The 13123-nt window shown below is 36.5% G+C and overlaps 1 protein-coding gene across 1 annotated transcript in view; it reads right to left on the reverse strand.

Annotated features, from left to right (window-relative positions):
• Positions 1–423: 423 nt before the first annotated feature.
• CRADD (CASP2 and RIPK1 domain containing adaptor with death domain) overlaps positions 424–13123 on the reverse strand; it is a 31116-nt gene continuing 18416 nt past the window's right edge. The window contains exon 3 of the mRNA XM_032221581.1: positions 424–1020. Within this exon, the coding sequence (XP_032077472.1) occupies positions 719–1020 (302 nt within the window). The 3' untranslated portion in view covers positions 424–718. The remainder of the gene's footprint in view (positions 1021–13123) is intronic.

Raw genomic sequence — 13123 nt, forward strand, 5'->3', positions numbered from 1 at the left:
TCCCATGCAATACGCAGTATCCTCCACAGTATCTCATCTTAAAAGTGGCTTTGCCATATGAAGGCATGGCATTTAGAGACTCCATAGAGCTGTGATGGTGAACCTATGACATGCATGCCACAGGGGGCACACAGAGCCCTCTCCGTGGGCACAGCACTGTCGGTCCAGCCCAGTTCCACCACACATGTGCACACCTCCTGTTCGCCAGCTGGTCCTTGGGTCTCTGTCACGCATGTGCGGAGGGATGGGGCGCATGTGGGGGATGCACATGTATGGTGCATGCACGGAGGGGCTCACATTGCATTTTGTGGTTTCACACAGCACCCCCGCACCCCATTTTGGCTTCCAGGTTGGTGCAGAAGACTTTCCAGGCCCAAAATGGGGTGCGGGGGTGGGTGTCGCATGCTTTGCATTATGGGTGCGCACACACATGCTGTCATGCATGCATGTGCGCACTTTTGGCACACAATAACAAAATGGTTAGCCATCACTGCCATAGAGAAAAAGATTACCAACAGTGATCATGAGGGCAATATAGTTACTGTAGCAATCAACGTTTTCATGTTAAGGCCAATTGATAGGCGATGTGTGTGAGAATACTGGATGGTTGCTAAAGTCGTGCCAAGATGTAGACTTTCCATAATTTCTGAGTGAGCCCTGTGGAGACAGAATATTGGATGCGCCTTTGATTGAATCCAGTTGTGATGAGTTTAGAAGCTCATTGAAACAGCTGCTGGATTACTGAAGAATCTACTTCTCCAAATTTCAAACCAGTGCACAGACTCTCTATAGTAGCTTTATTCCCCAAGCGTTGTCTCCATAAAATGAAGGCACTTACAATCTGTGATCTGATATTGTATGGGTGATTGACTTTACAACAGTAGATATCATTTTGGCTCAAGCCAAGAGACAATACAATGCACTCCCATTCAGGTCCAAGTCTCAGAGCAAGTTTGCTAATCTGTTGATCAGTTGGTGATTTCTTCAAAATCTTTTGTGGAAATCTGAGTAGCTGATCATCTAAAACAAACAAAAGGAAAAAAGGCTCAGATTTTAATGCTTACCAAAAGCATTAGTTTCAGAAACAAAACTTAGATTAGCCCTTTATACCAATATAGACAAATTTCTTGTGTGTTTAATGGAGCTTGGCCAAATAAAGTATTCAATATAATCATATTTATTATTTAGCATATGAGGAGAATATGACGGAAGAGAAGTAAACATATACACACAATCCACACAATCATATACAAAACTTCTACGGAGGTCTTGTAGTGGCCTCATAATTGGAGGTCCAATTTAGCTATCCAGATGATTGCCTCTTGCATTGCTTTGAGCAGATCTTCTGGGAAACCAGAGACTGCCTGTCGCAGACAATCTTGCACAGTATGTTTAATTATTTGCATATCAGCACCAATTTGCATCAAGGGAAATCTTTCTACCTCCACATATACATGGCAGAGGCACTTCTTCCAGTATCATACCTAATTCTGTTCAATTTCATCCAGACAGAGTGAGGCAGGTCAAAACCATGTGGTTTTGATTCAATATAATGAAATAGGATAGTAACACTAATAAATAATTTCAATTAAATCAAGGGTCCGCAAACCTGGCAATTTTAAGACTTGTGGATTTCAACTCCCAGTTCTTCAGCCAGCTCTACTTCTGTGAGTTGGAAGTCCACAAGTCTTAAAGTTGGCAAGTTTGGAGACTTCTGAATTAAATAATAAAAAGGTTTAAAAAATTATTTATAGCTGTAATTTAAAAGCCAGAACTCATTAGATACCAAAACTGAATTTTGTAAGTTATTTCCCATCACGTGCATTCTAAAATAGGAATTGCATCACAGTACAGCAGGGGTTCCCAACTCTTAGCTGTGGCCCGTTGATGGATGAGTGTGCGAAGCTTCATTTGCTCATGCATGGGATTTAGGTTGTGTATGCAAAACCCTTTGCTCCTGCTGTTGAAACTGCTGAAACCTTTGCCGCCAGTCCACAGAACCAAAAAGTTGGGGATCTCTGCTGTATAGGATGGCTCAAGGAAACTTTTACTTATCAAATTTGACACTCATTTTCTGCTTTGCAGTTTGAGTACTATAAAATTGCTTTACGGAAGGATAAGCAATAGAGTGCTACTATAGATATATTGGATTAATTCTAATGAGCATAGTCCAGAGGTGATTCAGCAGGTTCTGACCAGTAAATACCACCTCTGACTGGCCCCGCCCCCATCTATTCTCTGCCTCCTGAGTCCCATCTGATCAGGAGGAAATGGGGATTTTGCAGTAACCTTCCCCTGGAGGGGGCGGGGGGAATTGAGATTTTACAGTATCCTTCACTTGCCACGCCCACCAAGCCATGCCCACAGAACCAGTAGTAAAAAAAATTGAATCCCACCACTGATAGTCACATATTATGGGAACAGTTATTGAAAATAATTGGAGAGCCAAAAGCATCTTGCCTCTATTTTACAAAGTTATTAAACATCCAGGAAACTTCCAAAGGAAGTATGGTGAACTGAAGATGGTTCTGTGAAAACAGATTCAACAAACACAGCAAAGACCAAGGAACCAGTAAGTAGAACCTCTCTAGGTAAGGTGAGAATGGGAGATTGTCCTCATGCCCACGTATCCTGGACAGGTGATCCCTGCAGGGCAGTAATTTTCCACAGGTATCAGTCCTGGGAGATATTAACAATATTGCTTGCAACCATGGAGACTATTAAAGGTTCACTAACCTCACTTTCTTATCACTTGCAGAAATTGATCATTAAATACCTCTAACTTATTCCTTCAACAAGTTTGAAATACTGAGTAAATCTGGCTTTAATGCTAAAGGAAATAAACTTTTAATCATAACCTTAAGAATTTTAAGAATCCAGAATAAACAGCAAAAAACTAAATAAGATTTGGTTGTTAGAAAGTTATAAACAGGAGTCCAAGAAAAATTGAAATATTTAAACTTATAAAAGATTTTACAATTACAGATAGTCCTCAACTTATGACCACATGACCCCAGGACATTACACCTATAATAAATATATGTCAATTGCCAAGAATACAAATTTTGATCCCGTGAGATGCCACAATGGTTGTAAAATTGAAAAATGGTTATACATCCCTTTTTTCAGTACCACTGTACCTTTGTGCAGTCACTAAATGAACTATTGTTCGTCAAGGACTACCTGTAATTATAAAGAACAGCTTCTGTTCTTTATATAGATTCTGAATAGATTCTGTTTTGGTTTTTACAAGATACAACAAAGATAAGCAATTTCCTGACATGAACACTAGAGGGGACGAAGGCTTTTAGAAGAGGAAAGAACTCGAGCCTGTAAAGTATTGCAAAACACTGTAATAATGAAAATAATGAAGGAGATTTTTAAATAGAATAGAATAGAATAAGAAAATAGTAGTTACAACATCAATAACGTCAATAATGATGTCTGCTTCCATGGATAGACTATGTCCAAAAGATGTTAGGGAATAAATGACTGCCGTAGAACAATTTTTATCTGACAATATAGAAATATTAAACTGGGTTCATAATTCATGGGCCAAGAGAATGAGTTAGAAAAAAAAATATTTCACTGGATCTACAAAAGAAACTGGCTGGGGTTCTAAATTTAAAAGTAAACTGCAAATAACAAACCAAAACAGTGATTTCAATAATTTTGTCCTATTGGATCTATGACAGAAACTTGTTAAAGCCTTGAAGAACTCAGTGCAAAGGAACAAAGAAGAAATGAAATCAAATCCCATAACATTTGAATGAGATAAAGATTGAGACTGTTGGAAGTTATAAAGAGGAATATAAAGACAATTTATTTTAGAGTTATCGGATTTGCAGACTGGTGGGGGAGGGGGGATGGTTCCCCTCTTGCCCGTTGCTTCTGCGGTCCGGTTCCAAATGGCTCAAGGCCCAATAGTGGGCTGCAGCCTGGAGGGATAGGGTATCTCTGGTTTATTTGATTAATGTTAAAACAAGTTATGTTGTTATCTCTGCCAATCTTTTATGGACTTTCTGCTGACACACCAGGAGTGAAAAAATATTTCATGGTTTTGTTTATAAGTAAGAAATGTATATGGGATGAAGTAATAAATGTTTATAACCTTAGAGGGAGTGAAGAGTCATTAAATTTGTTTATAAGTGTTGTGATGAAGGTCAGAAGTTATTTCTTAGTATATTCTTTATTTACTTACTTATTTACTTTTTAATTGTATTCTTATGTTTCTCTCTTTTCTTCCTATTCTCTTTTATTTTTTTAAGTTTAGTTTGTATTAGTTTTTATTATTACAGTCAAAATTCTTAAAAAGAAGGGTATTAAACATCCCCCAAATATTCCATTTATCTTTTTCTTTATGGAATTGAGTACCATTGTTATTTTGTAAAGTATTTCAAACAGCACAATACACACTATTCTCATAATGTTAAATGAAGCAAAATGTTTTTATATAAAACCTACGCAGAGCAGCAATGATCAAGTTATGACTCCTTAGACAACACTCTTTAGAGAGCACTTCGTGACATATGTAAATAAAGCACAGTAGATAGACTACTGAGAATAGACTGGATATGACATTACTGTTATTCCAAAGGAAACAGCTCGTCCTTTTAGAAGTCATAGAAACATAGCTGAAAAACAGCACTAAAGTACAACCCACTGCTAATTATAAAAATCCAAATTAAAGTATACAGGTAATTGTCTACCACCCTCTTAAACACATCCAATGAAGGAAAAACTACCATTTCTCTGCACATCTCTTCTTACTGTTAAGAATTTCATAAACATTCAACCAGGCTGTTCCAAAGGTGCTTTTTTCAGGAGGCAACTGGGCTTTCTTGTTTTTTTTGTTGAAGAAATTTCACTTCTCATCCAAGAAGCTCCTTCAGTTCTGACTGGATGGTGGGAAGGATTTATATTCCTTGCAGACAGCTAGTCAGATTTATATTCCTTGCAGGAATGCAAATGACCAGCTGTCTGCAAGGAATATAAATCCTTCCATTCCCACCATCCAGTTAGAGCTGAAGAAGCTTCTTGGATGTGAAGTGAAATCTCAATAAAAAAACTAGGAAATCCAGTTGCCTCCTGAAAAAAGCACCTTTGGGGACAGCCATGACCTGGATTACTGAGAATCTCCACAGACATTCAACCAGACCTTGACTTTTTTTTTTGTATGGCTTTATTTCAAGTATCTGAAAAGTTTTTCCTCAGTCTTTCTTCCTTAAGGCTAAGCATTCCCAATTTCTGCAACCTCTTTTCATAAGTTGTACACTTTCCAGGGCCTAAATATTCTTACTGTTCTATTCTTTTTTCCCCCCAGAACATTTTATTTTTTTTATTCTCTTACATACCATTTTAAGTACACATTCACACAATTATTTTTCTTGTATTGCTCTATTTTGAATCTGGTTCAATTTATATGAACCTTTCTATGCTCAAAACTGTTTTTTTACATGGGGGGCTATGGGGAAGCTGACAAAAATGCAATTAAGGAAGTTGTACATTCTATGAAAAAAATGGATGGAAACAGAACCGATAAACAGAGAACCAAGTAATAATGCTGAAGTTGTTGAGATGGTTTGCTTCTCTCCATCTTCTATGCCTTTATCTGGGCATTGATTTCTAATTTTGGTTGCGAAAGTAGCACCCTCTAAGCCAGGCACATGAATAAAAAGGCAGACTGGTTGAAAAGAGGTTATGCTCACAAAAGTAGCCACTATTGGTGCTAATGGAACATAATGGGAATGCCCCAAATGATTCTTAAAATGCCGTATGTTACTTGAAATACTGCAGCTATAGCAACTGCTCACGACTTGCTTAGTTTCCAGGAAAGCCCTGTTCTGTTCTGTTTCTGCTCCCGGCAATTTATGACATGATAAACTCATTTTGAGAGTAATTCCACACTTAATACTGACATCACTGTCATGACTACTTTATCAGGGTGAGGAGTAACACTTAAAATTAACTGGAATTACACATGCTTGCTTTCTACCTCTTTTAAAGTGTGGTTTTCAGATTTTCCAGACCAGATCCCTGAAAATTTTGGCTGATTTGGCTAACACAAAATAAATAGAAGACAAAAGCTGAGAAAAAGATAACATAAATGGTTGTACTTCTCTAGAAGATCCCCTTTACTGCATGAAGTAATTGGCAAAATTATGGTGATAATAATGTGCCATCAAGTCAATGACAACTGTAAGAAATGACATATTACCTCTAGAAATACCTCTACTTCCAATACTTTCTCTAGGAGAAACTGCTCTTAGCCAATGGTCTACCTAACCCAAAATTAGTAAAATTGATTAAAAGTTTTCCAAGCCTTTAGCAGGAGAGTTCCCATCCTTACCTCAAAATGTAAGCAATTTAATGAGGGGCTGTTTGCATACAATGCCTTTATCATTAATGCCATCTATATGGATATATTTATTATATTAGAATTGTTCCATCCTGGATATTTTAATGAAAGGCTCTGAATTTTAATCCTCATCTTCTTCCTTTATTTTTCTTTTATTTATAGCCTCTCAAATGTATGAATGGAATATTTGCAAAAGCACACAGCAGATCAAAAAGGACTTCTCATTAAGACTATTTCTAAATAAGCAGGTACACAGATAACAGCTTTAAAACACCTGGAGTCATGGACTTTGATTTTCTGTCACAGCTGCTCATTCTGGTAATAAAAATAATTGCCATTTAGTGGAGCTGTTATATAAAGCAGTTAATCTCCGAAGATTTAGGTATCATAAGTGGCAATATCCCTTTGGGAAACTTTAGCACAATGCAGATAACGTGTCCTGTATTTGCACCTGGCAAAGTTGTGTCTCATATTGGTATATTAGGCCTGAGCAGAAACAAAGCTTGTGTCAGGGTTCCAAGTAACACCCCCAATGAAAGAAGACTCCGAGGCTTGAAGTTCCTCAAAGTTCCATTTTATTAGAGATGTCATATTGGCACATCTGGGAAAAGCGAAATCTGAAAGCTTTCAGGTTTTCCCCACCCAAAAGAAAGTCCAAGCACCCACCTAGCACCCACACGTCCATCACAAGGTCCAATCAAAGGACCGTCCCAACTGGAGATGCTTCCCAGTCACAGCCCTCCAGGTACAGGGCAGAATGTCCTTGACTCTCTGAGAAAGGAATGCTATTATGACTATATATCTCCCCAGCGCCATACAATCCCCCCCTCCCAGTTTCCCACAGACTAAATGTGGCAGGTCTGAAGATCCAATGCCCAAGATGGCTTCCAGGCCTGACAGCTTGTATCATTGAGAACTTAAGTCCTCAGTATAGCAGAGACACATTATGTCTTTGAACAACCTCTGTGCTGGTGCACTATTGTCTATTTTTTGTTTATCATCCTTTAATTAATAAAAAAAAGCAAGAGGAGCAATCTGCATTTACCTTGATTTCTCCCATGTTAATAGATATATTAAAGGCCCAAGCAGGGGGCAACCTGACCCATTCAGAAAGGGGTAGCTAACAGGGCATACAACAACAGCATTTCCAGCATCCTGTTAACAGATCACAGCTGTGCTGCAATATGTTGGCTATGTTCCAAGTTGTGAAATGCTGTCCAAGAGGTCTATTGCTGACATTGCATAAGCTACCATTCAAAAGAATTTGGGTTAATCCATTTATTAACTGGGAAAAAAGGAATGTCAAGATGCTATTCTGCTAACTGGAAAAAGACACAGATTTGACAGGATAAACAGCACCTAACTGCTGCTCCCACATCTTAATAATTGCATTTATTTTTTTAATGATTCTCTCAGTCTTCATACAATTAATGCTAAGTTAAAAGTGACACTGCTAGGCTATGTAGTATGTCTGCCAAAGATGACACCCAGCTGACAATGGCAGAACTGTCATAGCTAACCATCATGTTTTGTAACAATTGTCAGGTGCTTTTGGGCTAAACCAGGGGTGTCCAAACTTTGGAAATTTAAGACTAGTGGATTTCAACTCCCAGAATTGGCTGGCTTAGGAATTCTGGGAGTTGAAGTCCGCAAGTCTTAAAGTTCCCAAGTTTGGATATCCCTGGGTTAAACCATTCAGTTCCATTCTTTCTTAAGTTTAATTTATGCTATTTTATTTACTGTCTTTTCTTCCTGCTCAGAATGACTGGGGAATAATGAGCCTCGTAAAATTTCCTGGAAGCTAATGATGCACGTTTGAAAGACTGAAACAAGTTGATGTGGTAAAAACAAAGAGCAGTCATGGACTCATAAATGAGCCATTGAATATAAATGTTGCAAAGATTCTACCAGTCACAAAAGAAGGATTTGGTTAAAGTGTTACCGCTGCAAGGCAGGTATTTCTTCCTGATCAAGGATTAAAAATCAGCAAAGAAACCTAAACTAAATTCTAATTACAAGATGATAAGATAGTATGATGATATTTTTTGAGCCATAGAGAGAGAAAAGAGTTAAATATTTGCTTTTTAATAAGGCTCTACAACATCCCATTGTCTAATTTACATACAGCTTGTTATTTGACCTACTGGAGAATCCGCAACTTGATTGCTAATTCATAATGATTGCAACAGATTAAAAATGCATTATAAAACTGGTATAGTAATAGTCAAAATAAATAACTGTATAAATAACCAAGCTCCTGTCAAATAAAACGTGAGGATATGAATCTTCTATAGTGATAGTTAAGACTGAGAAGACAAGGATTCAAATTAATATTTAGGAGTCAATCATACTCTAGCCTATACAGTTTACAAGGATGTATCAAGAGCAACTAAAGAGAGCCACATACATTGGCTTGAACATTGTGCGAAATATATGAATAGTATAAGTCCGTGATGGCGGACCTATGGCATGAATGCTACATGTGGCACACGGAGCCTTCTCTGCAGGCACGCGAGCTATTGCTCCAGCTCAGCTCCACCATGCGTTCGCGCACACCTATCGCCGGCCAGTTGATTTTCAGATCTTTGCCATACATGCAGGAGATGCATGCACATGCATGGGACTAGTGGGGGGGTGGGTGTCATGCGCGCATGTGGGGGGGTAGCATGTAGGGTGCGGCGTATCCCCACACACACTGTTTTTGGTCCCAGGGTGCATTGCATTATGGGCGTGGCCACACGCATGTGCACTATCACACACGCACGCTTTTGGAACGCAAGGACAAAAAGGTTACCTATCACTGACATAAGTGAATAGTAAATATAATTGGTGTCTTTTCAGGATACAATCTGATTAAGCTTTAAATTTCCAATATGACAACTGCAAATTTTTAAAAGTTTTTAAAGTTCTTATAAAGAAGGTCATATGACAGTAGCTTGGACACTTTTCCTAAAATCTTTACCATTATTTCTGGAGTCTTTCAGTTTAATCTCCTAATTAAAGTATTGTTAGCCAATTATTGAGTAAACACTTTTAAAAAAAAAATACAGCACTTCAATTGTTTAACTGCTTTTAAACATATCATTTTTTTAAAAAAAAAACAAGAGGAAGTATCAAAAAAAATTTTTTTGAACACAAGCGTTTCAGTATTCTGCAGCCCTCTGAATTTCTTGGAGAGAGTATTCTAAGAAAAGGAGGAGGGAACAAAGATTTTTTCCCCCCAATAGAATCATTAAATTAACACAGGGATTTTATAAACTAAAACAGGGGACATTTGAAAACCAAGCTCTTTTACGGTTTCCTGTCTTCCTGGAAAAATCTTATTGTTGAATCAGTTTGGATTACATAAAAGGACTAAGTGACGATTGTGAAAAAAAATACTTTTTTAGTAAAAGCCAAAATCTTTTTCTTTTGAAAAATATTTTGCTTGGACATATTTCCATCTTGCACCTATATTAATGTTCTTGATATCTAAAAGATCTGTATGTACATTCTTTCCAATATTTAATAGAGTAAAGAAAGGATGCATTAAGATTGAATTCAAAAGCATATGTTAGTCCCACTTTACTTATTAAATAGTAAAACAAAAATAAAGCAAATCAAAACTTTACAAACACACAAGAAAATCAAAAACCATACTGTTAATCTGCCAGTCCAAATGCAAGACACAAATGTAGATGAATTAAGCAAGAGGAACCCAAAAACATGAGCAATTAATTCAGCTCAAAAATCCAGGCTTTAGTTTTGCTATTCATAAATACTTTTTGAAAACATTTGGTTCCCCTCTATCATTTTTTGTGCTGTCATCTGCTCCTACACACTACATGAATTATACACCAATTAAGAAAAAAAATCAATATACCAGTGAAGTGTTTCAGCCTGGATGCCTCAATGAGACAGATTCTGCAATAATAAGGTGACATATATATAGGACATTTGCAACACATGCTCCTCCTTAATGGAAGCATCCATTTTTCCTCATGCTCACCTGAAGAGTGAGAAGGTTAACCTTGTCCCCTGCACATACTGGGGTCTTGATTCAGATGGGAATAGGGAAGCAGATTTGATTTCAATTCAAATTCTAGCTATAATAGATACATTTTGTATTATCTTTAATTAGAAATTATTAGAAATAGTTTGTAAATAAATCATGCCATATCACGTATGCTGTTAAACTCAAATTTACCATTTGGAGTAGTAGAGATTATCACGAAGCTCTCAAAACCACTATGCCATGTAATTCTGAAGTATATCTCACAGCCTCAAAAATCTCCACCTGGAATACAGAGTGATAGACAGATATTTGTTTGTCAATCACAGTCTTTTTTTTGTGCAAGTGAATTTAAAGCAGAAATAGGACAAAAACAAATCAGTTGGGGACAACCTCCATGAATCTTGAATTGTACAATAATTTTTATTGGAAAAAGAAGCAGATCATTCTTAGTAGGATTATATACAACACCTGTCCTGGAATGTAACCGTTAATGAAAAACTCTGAAGCTATTTTTATTAAAACATTTTTTCTGCTCTTTTCTGTTTCAGTTTGTGTTTACAACACTGGTAACATTTCAAAAATATTTTTTAAAAAGTGATGGCTAAAATTTACAATGGAAACAAAAAAGCAGCCTAATTTAGGGAGTATTTCCTTCATTGTCATTCTTCTAGCAAAGCTATGGTACACACCTAAGTACTGCTATTTGCTGATACTGTAAATCAGACCTTGTTTCAAGTTAAGATTATTTCTTACTAGCTGAATATCTGGCTACAAAACAAAACTATGTGACCGGGCTTGATAAAATGACACTTACAACTTGAAAATTAATGAGTAGTTACTATCGACTTCTCCACTCCCCTTCTCTCCCTCAGCCTTACACCAAAGAAGCCTTCCATATCCTATCCCCTTCTTTCCCTTAGCCTTGCCCCACAGAAACATCTTCTATCATATCACCTTCTCTCTCTCAGGGTTGCCCCACAGAAGCCTCATCTATCTTATCACCTTCTCTTCCTCAGACTCCTCTCCAAACTCCCAGCTAGCAGGCCAGATGAGTGATGCGCTGGACACACCCACATCCAAGTTTTCAGGTTGGGAGAGGGAGTATAACTCCTTAGCATCTGAACATGTTAATAATAATATATATGAAATACTAATTACCTGATGGTCATTTCAAAAAATCCTTTGTTACTGAGCACCTAGAAGCCAAGAGGAACATACATGCCAAATTTCAAATTTGTAGGCTTTACGGTTCTGGAGATTTTGATTCCTGAGTGAGTGTTTTCATGTTTATATAGACAGATTTGCTTCTTTTTTTAAATCTCTCTCTCTCTCTATGTTTGTAGATTAACGGAGAAATATTTTATTGTTTTTGAAGAATTGTGTTTATCTCTGTCAAGGATAATTGCCAAGGTAATTATTTTAAGAATTTGCAAAAAAAAGTTTGTCTAGATTCTACAATAGATATTAAGAATTGGATTCAAGAGATATGTAATTTATCCATTTCTCAAAATGCAAACTTTCTATCTAGTTAAAAAAATGTATTATATTTCTCTTTGCTACCGATTTCATGTTTTATAGCAAAAAAGCTATTCTTATATTCTTCTCCCCCTTTTTATTTCTGTTTTGCTTCTTATTATTAATTAGTTGGGCTGCTTTTCTGGATTTGTTTTCCTCTTGAATTTTTTGCATATTCTTTTTTAAAATTTGTATGAACATTCATAGGGATATTTCCCAATGATGGTACATAATTCAGTGAATTCTGTTGATAAAACATTTGCTTTCTTTCTCTAGCACTGTTTGTCAATAACAAGCAAAATATGAAATCCAGTTGATGGAAAGAAAATGAAAAAAATTCACATAAGACAAAAACAAATAGCACAGCATAAATATGGGATTCGACTACCCATGGGTTAGTGAGTTATTTATAAATATTTTGCCATTTCCCCCTCCTAAAATATATTGAACTATGTCCAGGATCTCCATTTTCATGAATATAAAGGCTGAGTATATTTGGAAAAAAGCTTATAGCAACTATTGGTAATTTTGCATGATTATAGAGCTTCTATGTGAAAAATGTAGACCTTGTGATACTAGAAAAGCAATTATGATACATAAATTGTTTGATTTCCTACTCATTTAGTATCAATGCTTTTTTATCAGTATATGATTAAAATTCAATAAATTTAAAGATAAAATTCTTATAATTTTTTTCTAATTGCCTTCCAGTATTTTTGAGAATAAAATCAGGTCTCAATGTTATTTGTTAACCCCCCCTCCCCCTCTCTTTTAAATAGAATTTATTATCTCTTAAAAATAGAGAAACTGATTTATTTATTTAAGATCCTGCCTTATTATTTTTACAAATAACTCAAAGCACGGAACATATGAGGTATTTATTTATTTGTTTGTTTGTTTGATCTTGCCCTTATTACTTTTACAAATAACTCAAGGCACTGAACAAATCCAACACGCTTTCTTCCTCCTATTTTCCCCACAACTCCAAACCTGTGAGATGAGTTGAGCTAAGAGACAGTGACTGGCCCAAAGTTACCCAGCTAGTTTTCATGTCCAAGGCTGGACTTGAATTCAGTGTTTCTTGCTTTCTAACTTGGTGCCATAACCACTAGACCAAATGGGATCTTACGAGTATAAAAATACAGAACTTATAAGGCTATTGAGAACACCAGATTTTTACACTCTCCAAACCATGTCATAGAATATCTTGGGTTTAATTTTCATTAATATTGGAGTATAAGAATCTTGAGATTACT

Source organism: Thamnophis elegans, chromosome 7 (assembly GCF_009769535.1).
Source record: "Thamnophis elegans isolate rThaEle1 chromosome 7, rThaEle1.pri, whole genome shotgun sequence".
In the NCBI taxonomy this organism is placed as follows: domain Eukaryota; kingdom Metazoa; phylum Chordata; class Lepidosauria; order Squamata; family Colubridae; genus Thamnophis; species Thamnophis elegans.